This window comes from Triticum dicoccoides, chromosome 3B (assembly GCF_002162155.2).
Source record: "Triticum dicoccoides isolate Atlit2015 ecotype Zavitan chromosome 3B, WEW_v2.0, whole genome shotgun sequence".
NCBI lineage: Eukaryota > Viridiplantae > Streptophyta > Magnoliopsida > Poales > Poaceae > Triticum > Triticum dicoccoides.
The window spans coordinates 6,137,564-6,149,031 of record NC_041385.1 but is presented as its reverse complement, the minus strand read 5'-3'; the positions used below and the strand labels follow the sequence as shown (position 1 = coordinate 6,149,031).

General features: G+C 43.8%; 1 protein-coding gene across 1 annotated transcript in view; it reads right to left on the bottom strand.

The window, feature by feature from the left end:
• Positions 1–8,700: 8,700 nt before the first annotated feature.
• The window catches only part of LOC119274284 (U-box domain-containing protein 4-like), a 5,000-nt gene continuing 2,232 nt past the window's right edge, over positions 8,701–11,468 (bottom strand). The window contains exon 2 of the mRNA XM_037554957.1: positions 8,701–9,900. Coding sequence (XP_037410854.1) covers positions 9,099–9,900 — 802 coding nt within the window. The 3' untranslated portion in view covers positions 8,701–9,098. The remainder of the gene's footprint in view (positions 9,901–11,468) is intronic.

The window sequence follows — 11,468 nt, the reverse complement described above, 5'->3', positions numbered from 1 at the left end:
AACCGCGACTAAAGCCCGCGAGCGCCCTGGGCCCAGGCATTTGGTCGCGGTTCATCTGCCGAACCGCGACTGAAGACTTCATTAGTCGCGGTTCCTACAGTTTCGCGACTAATGAGGCTGGACGGAAGCCTCTTTTTCTACTAGTGAGTACATTTTTTTCTCTAGAAAAAATGAGATGATAAGAGGTGGAGGAATTCATAACCTGTCGGAGAGAAAGAACAAATCCCACTGATCGACTACTGACAAAAAGAGGGAGCTAGCAAAAGTAAGACCTAGTAAACTGGTAAAGGTTTCCAGATAACGTCAAAAACCATAAAGACACATCCAATACGTAAAAGAAATACTCCCTCCGTTCCAAAATAAGTGACTCAACTTTGTACTAACTTTGTGTATTAAAGTTAGTACAAAGTTGAGTCACTTATTTTGGGACGGAGGGAGTACATCAGAAGAGGATGCCACCTACAACACGCAAAAATTAATTAGGCCTGAAATAATATATAAGACTCATGGTACACGATATTTATTTTGGCGTAAAGATGTGTTTAATGTTTATTCTGCACACACAAAAAAAAACAAGCTGGGATAAACTTGCACCATGAAGTGTACTCTCTTGCTTTAATAGGTACCAGAATCAGATCACATAGTCAAGTGGGGTTTATCAGGGGTTGCATCACAAAATGCTTATGCTAACACTGATATTATTCTGTTCTATGAGTGGTTCTCGAACGTAGTTATCCACAACACGGAAATATGACAACGGCCCTTTCTTTATCAATGTTCTTACATAAATTTTTCTTTAATTCACTTATTATAAAAGTTATCCTGTGAGAGCCCACTGAATCAAGGTGATGCTGAATTCTGATTATCTATTTCCATATATATGCCCGAAGTTGTAGAAGGATCTCGTATGTTTTGTCGAGAGCATCTTACCTAACAATAAAATATAACATACTCTGCCTTGTGCATGTGGGCTGCTATAAAGTTTGCACGAAACTTGCTGTATGTTGATTAGCGAGGCAGCACAAAAAAGGATGTATAGAAAGACAGATTAATGTAATCCAACCTAGAAAAAGACCAGATTTAATCAAATGAGAAAGTGGTGGTGTTCTTGGAGTCTGATGAGGCAGGCATCCATCATCTATGATAACTCTCAACCCAAGCCAGGGAAGGCATATCAGCTTTTTCTCTCGCTCTCTCACTTTTGGCTTTACGGCCACCCGATCCCGACATCATCATATATGCATATCATCAGTGGCGGTGCCAGCACCCGGCGAGCTGGGGCGGCTGCCCGGGCTCCCATGCTGCATGTCCATGGAACTGTAGTAGAGAAAATTAGATTAGTGAAGAGTTTTTTTGGGCAAAACCTTATTAACATGGCCGCACGTCAATCTTGCCCGGGCTCTAAACTTGAGCTAGCTCCGCCACTGCATATCATAACGCTGTTCCGTTCCGTTGCGTGCTCTACAGCAGCAACGGATTCCGTCCGTCCGTTAGCTAACGGCCGCCGATGGTTTGTTCTTCATTCCGTTCTACTAGTAGTACAGTAAATAGTAGCGCGCGCAGCAGCCAAGATCAGTCTAATCACAGTCAAATTAGTAGTATATACTACTATATAAACCTTGGCATTTTTTGCCTTGTGGTGGGAAAAAAAAGCGTGGCAAACTAATGAAGGAGCTAAACAGGCCGTGGTGCCATGCATTATGAAAAGTTGCTCGTCGATCGTTAATTAATTAGCTCACGCACACGCACTTATGGATGGAAGTCGTGGGCAGTACGTGCGTGCGTGCGTACGTGTACATGTCACATGGACACACACTAGAGGCCATCGCGCGCTTCCGTGCGCCGTTCTTCACTTGTGGAATTAATTCTTTTATATCTAGTAGAGTGCCACGGTCAGTTATTTTGTTTGGATTTTATCAATGTTGTCTTGTGTTTTAACTACATTATGAAGGTGTTTTTTCATTTGTATATCGTGTCGGGTTTTTGTTGGAGACAATATTTTCTAGAGGAGAATGAAGTTTTTTGGTGTGTCGTTGTGGTGTCTATAGACGTGTCGGTCTCGGTGCCAGTTCGTGGTGGTCGTTTGAGCCTCTTGAGAGGTCCTATCCACGCTAAAATCGTGGAATTGCTGTTATAGCACTCACATGGATCGGCCCACGAGCTCTCGCTCGCTTAGTTTGACTCCCTATTCCTCTCAGCCGGTTAGCTTTTTTCGGCTCGCCCCACTGCTCACTCACAAAATGGACTATTTTTAAAAAATAAATAGGCTAGTTTAATTAAAACTGAAGAGTTTTTGAAAAATATGTGAATTTATAAAACCATGAATTGTAGAAAATGTTTATGAGTTTAAAATATATTCATGGATTAAAAAACATTTGCAAATTAAACAAGTTTCATATTTTAAAAATGTTCACAAACTTTAAAAATACCCGTGAACTTCAAAATACTCATGAATGTAATAAATATTAATGAAGCTACAAAATATAAATTATTTTTTTCTTTTAATGTTCGGAAATTTTAATAAGCGCTCATAATTAAATATGTAAGAAAATAAAGAGAGAAGGGGAAATAAAACTAAACAACAGACAACCATACATGTGGCCCCCACAATGACCCCACAAACCCCGAAGCACTAGAACGCTTCAAATCGTGGGAGCTTAGTATCTCTATAGATGCATGTATTGTAGTACTGTTATACTCTCTCCTTTCCGGTTTATAAGGCTCAATTCAAAAATCTCACCAACCAAGGTAGATGGTGAGTGGTGGAATATTTTTTTAGTTTGCAAAAGCACCTACTTAATGCTCTTGTTTTTCTAAAAAAAAAATATGTTTACCAATGCATTAATTGCAATGCATGCATGCATAAAGTACATGCATTGGTCAATTTTCTCTCAATACTTGCATGCAATGATTTAATGCATCTTGGAATCTGAACATGTGATGGAAAACAACCAAATTGAGCCTTATAAAATAGAAAAACTAAAATTTTGAGATAAGCCCTATAAACCGGAAAGGAGGAAGTACTAGTACCACACCTTGAAGATGGACGTCTCATCTCCGGCCCTGAAGATCTGCACTCAACCCATGCATGCATGCATGCATCCTGATGTGGTACACGTTACGATCACCAGCTATAACGTGCTACTGTTAATTAAGAGCACACGAGCACGTTTGCTCTTATGTCTGAATCCTGCACCTGCCACGCTTCGGACCACTGTAGCATGCTCCTGTTCGTCGATGATACTACAAGCTACCCCCTCCGTCCCATAATATAAGAGCGTACGTTTCTATAACATGTGTGACCTCGAGATACGATACGGGTGAGAGCGTCCATATCCAAGATGACACGTACTAGCTCATAGTTAAGACAAGGAGAATCATATGCCCATGTATATATCAATATAAAGCGCGTTATTTCCAAGTGAAACAAAAATAAAATTCAAATACAAGTAGCATTTCTTGTTAGCTTCGGCTCAAGTGATTGAATCGAATAAAAACTGGTTCTAGAACGGAGAACATGCGGAATTTCTTGGAAGTTGCCGAATGGTTCTCCTTATCTTAACTAAAAGCGCTTTTGGAGCCTGGGGACAAACATTGTGGTAGGCTAACTAAGCATAGGAGACACACAAACAAATAAATAAAGCATATAGTATTGCAACAAGACGATTGTTGTTTTTGTATGGCACGTCATGTCCAAAACGAATTCCGTAATTCGGTCCGCTGACGAGCCCGGCACTCGTCTCACCCAAGCCGCCGGCATTGTGTCCGGCCGCTGCCGGACACCGGCATATTCCAGTTCTCGCCGTCGACAAAAACGGTGGCGCGATTAGCCAGATAATCTTTAATAAAGGCAACGCAACAGCTGAGCTTTATCGGAATCTAAAGACGCGACCGCTGATGATGAAACGAAGCAGCAAAAGATCAGATGCGAAAACGAGCGTCGCAGACCCAAGCGGAAGCTCCAAGCAAAAATTACCGAAAAGTAGACCGGCAACATTCGATCAAAGCAACGGATAAATAACGGAAAGGAAAATCCACATACATACATGATCAGGCCATGATGAAGAGCAGGCATCTCCCTTTGAGACGCAAAGAGAAAGCAGAGGCGACCAATCGGCAAACCTTTCTTCACACGGTCAAGCAGGTCATGATCACACCCTAAGCCAAAGCAAACCGGGCCAGCCAATGAGACAATAAAGCTTTTTTTTAGAGACGGCGAAAGAGAGCGAGCGACTAGGAAGCTTGATAGATTATCGACATGCTTTCTAGACCGGAAGAGACTACATTATTAGCCGATGAAGAGTCAAAATATTCACAAAAAAACTGACTGAAATTGATATGATCTAGTACCAGTACTAGTGACTGAAGTTCATATGTATATACGTGTTATATCTAGATTATCGACATGCTTTCTGGACCGGACGAGACTGCATTATTGGCCGATAAAGAGTCAGAATGTTCACAAAAAAATGGATTGAAGTTGGTATGACCTAGTACAACTGACATATTAACCTTGGTACAAAAACCAAAAGAGGCTACTGTATTATTAGCTCATGAAGTGTAGTGTTGGTCCATAAAAAAAATAGCAAGGATTATGGCTGCAGTATGTTGCAGTTTCATATGATCTAGAAAAATGTCGGCCTCTTTGATTCGTAGGATTTCCAAAATGCGGGAATAGGAAAAACATGGGATTAGAGTGGAATGTTGTCTTGAATCCTACAGGATTGTACGAGTGTTTGATTGTGCATAGAAAAAACGCAGGATTTTTTCGAAGAGGTTTGAGTGGATGGGATGTTTCCTATGAAATCTAGTGCAAATGAATCCTATGAAAAAATTCTTATGGTTTACAATCCTACGAATCAAACAATCAAGATAGGAAAAATTCCTAAGGATTAGAATCCTCCAAAATTGCTTTGAGAATCTTTTGAATCAAAGAAGCCCCTAGTAGTCAGAAATCTTTGGTACATGGAGAGAATACGATGGGACTGATGGCTCAATGACATGAGACAAGTTTAACCTGAAGCAGAGTACACCATAACAGAGCTCACAAGACCAAACCAGTACCATGTCTAGTCAGAAATCTTAAGAGAATACTAGACAGATGAGACTGCTAATTTAATCAAGGAATTTTGACCACCTGGTAAGGCTCCAAAGGTAAAGCAATTAGTGCGAACTTAACATCCAAAGTGCGACCAGAAATGAAGTACACTTAGCACACAAACCTAAGATATCAAGAACAAAGCCAAGTATTTTGGACATGAAAGAGTGGGGAACTTTTGACTTCATATCATTCATGTATGTACAATCCTTTCTTCAAAGGAGGTGTCTCTTTCTTTTTCTCTTTTCCTTCTTTTTTGTGGGCTCATTAAATAAAATGTGCTTAGCAACAAGAAGTTAAGAACCTATGCATTGAAGAGTTGAGTTGCTAAGATATTTAATGCACTTGGCACCTCATCCAAGCACATTTGCATTGGAAAGAGGTCTTATCGTCATCTGTGGCTCAACCGGAACAGAATAAAAGCTGGTTCTAGCACCGAGAGATGCAGAATTTCTTGGTAGTTGCCGAACGGTTCTTGACAAAAGCGCTTTTGTGGCCTAAGAGCAGACAATGTGGATAACTAAGCATAACAAGCATACAAATAAAACGTATAATATTATTGCAACAAGACGATTCTCCAAAACAAATTCCGTTCGGTCCACCGACGAGCCCAGCCCTCGTCTTGCCCAAGCAGCCACCGCCGGCGGCGTGCCCGAGCGCTGCCTGACACCGGCATATTCCGATCCTCCCGTCGACAAGAATAGCGGCGGTGTGATTATCCTGATTAATTAACTTGTTGACCTTTATCGGAATCTAAAGACGTGACCGCTAATGAGATGCGAAAGCGAGCGTCGGAGGCCGAAGCTCCAAGCAAAAATTACAGGAAAGTAAAGTAGCAATGTTCGATAAAAGCAACGGATAATAATAACGGAAAGGTAAAGCCACATACATACATGATCAGGCTATGATGCAGGGCAGGCATCTCCGTTTGAGACTATACCTGGCAATGGGAAGCCCGGCCCAACCCGGCCCGGCCCACCGCTGCCCTCAGACCTGGCTCGGGCCTAGATTTTGAGCCCGAAGGCCGGGCCGGGCTGGTCCCGGGCCCGTCATTTTTGCGTTTTCCTAAAGGTCGCGCCGGGCCAGCCCGGAGCCCGACGGGCTTTTACGTGTTCGGGCCAGGCTCAGGCCCAGAAAACAAGCCCGATGGCCGGGCCGGGCCGGGCCGGGCCCAGGCCTGTTTTTTTGCGTCGGGCTTGGCTAGGCCCGACCCGAGGTATGGCCAGGTATATTTGAGAACAAAAAATCTACACTTATGGATTGGTTACATAATCATCTTACGGACCCCTCCCACTAACCAATCTCTCCTCCCCTTGAATTCAACTGTGGGCCCTGCTTCTGATATCCCATCCAACGAAAAACTACCACACATGCCCGTAACTTAAATTCTGTAAGACGTGGTCCGTAGGTGTAGCAAAGCTCGTTTGAGACGCAAAGAGAAAGCAGAGGCGGCCAATCGGCGACCTTTCTTTCATGCGGTCAAGCGGGTCATCATCACACCCCTAAACCAAAGCAAAGCAAGCCGGGCCAGCCAATGACACAATAAAGCTTTTTTTTAGAGACGGCGAAAGAGAGCGACTAGGGTGTATTATAATCTGATATTCACAAAATCTGATATTCATCGGCTAAATCATGTCGAAAGAGTGTCTATCAACTAATCGACACGCTTTCCCGGACCGGAAGAGACTACATTATTTAGCTGGTGAAGAGTCTGAATGTTCACAAAAACTTTGGACTGAAGTTGATATGATACGATATACAAAAACCAAAAGTGGCCACAAGAAACCAGCAAGAGCTTGAATGCAGCAGGTTGCAGTCTGATAGGATCTAGAATTGACAGCTTAGGATTAATCCTTTGGTCCATGAAGAGAATGCGATGAGATTGATGGCTGAATGACACGAGACAAAGTTAACCTCAAGCAGAGTACACCACAACACAGCCCACAAAAACCAAACTAGTACCATCTCTAGTCAGAAATTAGACAAGACCAGACTACTTATTAGACAAGCTAACTGACAAGCTGGTTAGGCTCCAAAGAAGGCATCAATTAATTTAGTGGGTACACTTAGCACATAAACCTAGAGATAATCAAGAACAAAGCCTGGTTTTTCGGACATGAAAGAGTGGGGAACTTTAACTTTATATCATTCAGGTATGCACAATCCTTTGTTCAAAGGAGATGTCTCTTTCTTTCCTTTTTTTCTTTACTCTTTTCTCTCTTGGTACATGCACAAAACATGGGAAGGGGAAGAAAAATTGTCTTTTCTCTTTCAGAACAGCACGCAAGATCGCAAACGGAAAAAGAAACTATATATGTCATCAAGAAGCTCAAGTGTTTGAGGAGCGCTTAACATTAACATTCGAATGCCATTCATCATTCCCCGCAAAACAAAATGCAATCTATTGTTATCTGTTGACTGAGAGAGAGATGCAGAATTTCTTGGTAGTTGCCAAGTGGTTCTTAACAAAAGCGCTTTTGGAGCCTAGGAACAGATAATGTGGATAACTAAGCATAGCAGGCGCACAAATAAAACAAGACGATTTGGCAACAAAGAAGATTGTTTTGTATGGCACTTGGTGTCCAAACCAAATTCCGTTCGGTCCACCGACAGGCCCAGCACTCGTCTCGCCAAAGCCGCCGCCGGCGTGTCTGACCGCTGCCGGACACCGGCATATTCCGATACTCCCCGTCAACAAGAATGGCGGCGGCGTGATTATCCTGACTAATTAACTCTTTACCAAAGCAACGCGACCGCTGACCTTTATTTGGAATCTAAAGACACGACCGCTGATGAACACAGCAACAAAAGATCAGATGCGAAAACGAGTGTCGCAGAGCACAGCTCCAAGCAAAAATTACAGAGAAGTAAACCAGCAATGTTCGATCAAAGCAACGGATAATAACGGAAAAGAAAAGCTACATACATGATCAGGCCATGATTCAGGGCAGGCATCTCCCTTTCAGACGCAAGAAGAGAAAGCAGAGGCGACCAATCGGCAAGCTTTCTTCACACGGTCAAGTAGGCCAGCCAATGAGACAAGAAAGCTTTTTTTTAGAGTCGGCGAAAGAGAGCAACTGGTATTTTATATACGTATTATATCTAGATTATGAGATGCTTTCTGGACCGGAACATACTACATTATTGGCCGACGAAGAGTCAAAATGTTCCAGCAAAAAAACTGACAAGCTTATATGATCTACTAGTACCAGTGAAAGATTAACCATTGGTACAAAAACCAAAACAGGCTAGTGTATTATTAGAACATTAAGTGTCAGAGTGATCAGCAAGAGCCCACAAAAAAAATAGCATCATGGCTAGTCGCAGTATGTTGCAGTTTTATACTCAAGACACTTATTATTTTGGGACGGAGAGAGTATGATCTACAAGTGACAGCTTAAGATGAACCCTTTGGAACATGGAGAGAATTTGGGATGGGACTGATGGCTCAATTAGAGATTAACTAGACAGATCTGACTGCTAATTAAACCAGGAATTTTACTATCTGGTAAGGCGCAATTAGTGGTTAGTAAACATAAAGTGTGATCAGAAATGAAGTACACTTAGCACAAAAAACCTAAGATACCAAGAACAGAGCCTGGTTTTTCGGACATGAAAGAGTGGGGAACTTTAACTTTATATCATTCATGTATGTACAATCCTTTCTTCAAAGGAGATGTCTCTTTTCTTTTTCTTTTTCTTTTTTCCTTTTTTTTGTTTACACTTTTTTCTCTTCGTACATGCACAAAACATGGGAAGGGGAAGAAAATTTGTCTTTTCTCTTTCGGAATAGCACACAAGATCGGAAACGGAAAAAGGAGCTATATATGTCACCAAGAAGCTTAAGTGTTTGAGGAGTGCTTACACCAGTCACTCGGTCCCGTCGAGGCCTGGACCGGCATCTTCCAGCAATCTCAGTCTTCATTATTCTTCTTCGCTATTTTCTCTACTTCCATTGCAAACAAGCAAAACAGGGCACCAGAAGTAAGCTTCATCAGCTTCAAGCGAAGGAAGCCCGGCGCTGCAGGTGCCTCAAGCTCTGCTCCATGCTGACCTTCACCATCTCGGCGAGCATCTTCTTGGCCTTCCCACCACGGTCCTCCCCATCGATCTGAGAAGCAATGTTGCTGACGATGTTCTCCAGGGTGTTGGGCTGCAGCTTCGACCTCGAGTAGGGCGAGTTGCGCAGCAGGTCGAGCAGAGCGTGCGCCTTCACTCTGGACTTGGGAGTGCCATGAGCGGTGAGCTCCAGAAGACCGGGGATCGCGCCTTCGTTCAGAATGAGATCTCTGTATTTACTGCGGTCACTCTCGCACATCGTGAGGAGCGCTCCAACAGCATGCTCTCGGCCTTGGAGGGAGCCTTCCTCGAGCACCTCCACGATGGTGAGCACCCCGCCTTCCTCGGAAGTCAGGGCCACTCGGCCTTGATCAAAGGCGAGCAGCGATTCCAGAAGGGCGCAGCACTTGTCTGCTGTCTTGGAGGACCTCTTGCCAGCTCTCAGCAACTCTAACAAAGGGGGGATGGGCTGGACAGAGAGGATGGTTTGGAGGTTATCTGCAATGGTGGAGAGGTTGTAGAGGGCCATGACAGCATCATTCTTGGCCTGCGGATTCCCTTCTTCCAGAACCTTTACAAGGAGAGGGATTGCCCCGGATACGCTTATGATGGGCTTATTTGTGGATGAGGCTGAGAGAGTGAGGATTGCAGCAGCCGCATACTCCTGTAAGTTCAGATCGCTTGACTGCAAGTAACCAAGCAGCGGCTCAAGGGCACCGGCATCCAGTATCTTGATCTTATTCCTGCATAGATGAAACAATTCCAGTTCAGGAACAATGTGCATGCATCATAACAAATATACTGCTCTGCAAGCTAAAGATTTCTGGGAAATGTTACTGAGCCAACTCCACATTTCAGATGGTGATCATGTAAACGGAGAACATCTGGGTAAAACAAATATACGTTGTACTACATGTTCTCAAGGATGATTACATTGCTGGCATGGTACATGTATTAAAGAAGAAGTTTCATCCATAGGAAAGCCATGTCCCAGAGACGACTTAGGAGCAGTACAAGGTCCACCGCAGGGCCTAGTTAAGTGCTAGACAATGACGAAACAGTGATCCAGTACTCGGTACCCAGTTAGGCCAGCTATTGCAGAGATCTACATTGAAGGCTCTGCTACTACTAGGATGGCGTCCAGGACGGCTGAGAGCTGGACATGTGAATTTTACACCAAGATGGGAACCATGATGAAATAGTAGTACTATTGTATAATAGCCAATTACTCAAATCCCTCTCAGATACTCGATTAATCCACTGATTAGGTGTCACAAGGGTAGGTCCAAGGAGGATAGGGGAATCGAGAGCCTGGGAAGAGCCAGGGGATACGCCCATCGACGGCCGGCCGGCCAATCAGTATACAGTTCTTTGATGCCCTCACGCCGGTTTAACTGTTTGTGCTGATTACTCATTTGCAATTATCAGATATGAGGCCCTCTTTGATTTAAAGAATTTCTAAAGGAATTTTGGAGGATCTAATCCTCAGGAATTTTGGGGGACCTAATCCTTAGGATATTTTTGTCAATGGGTTGTTTGATTCATAGGATTGTGATCCATAGGGTTCACTTGTACCAGTTTCGTAGGAAAAGAAAATTTCCATCCACTCCAACCTCATGTGGAGAATCCTACATTTTGCCCGCACAATCAAACCATCGTTCCTCTGTATTTTTCTATTCCTACATCATACAAATCCTGCGAATCAAAGAGGCCTCACAGAGGTAAAGGGTTACTATTATGCACCTATGGATACAGAAACAGAAGCGGAAAAATTGGAAGTAGGGAGAGTGGATTTGGCCTCAGATTAGCATTAGCACGTTGATCCTCGCCGCCGGCAACACGAGTAACACCTACTCGATACGCACAGTTGTCACCGGGGCTCACACCATACGCTGTCATCACCGGCCAATTCATGTCCGCCAACAACAAAAAAAACCTAGCCACAGACGGGAAGAAGAAGAAACAAGAACTGCGCAGAACGGCCGAGAAAGAATCGCATCACACATCGGAGTAAACCCACAATGCCCCCAAGACTCCCAAGAGATGACAATATCCAAGAAGAAAGAAATCAGGCCAAACGGAAAGGGCCAGATCCGCGGCGAGGAATCGATGGCGGCCGCCCCTCTCCCTCTGCCTCCGGTGAGGCTAGGGTAGGGTTTTCCAGCCGCGGGCGTGCGCTCCGCTTATAAAGGCTTGTGGAGGATGGGTGGATGGGCTAAGAGCAACGAGGCAACTGCGGCTCATGGGCCGAGAATAAACTGAGCCTGGTACTATCGGCCGGCCTTATCCAAGGTTCGTCTCTTTCTCAAAA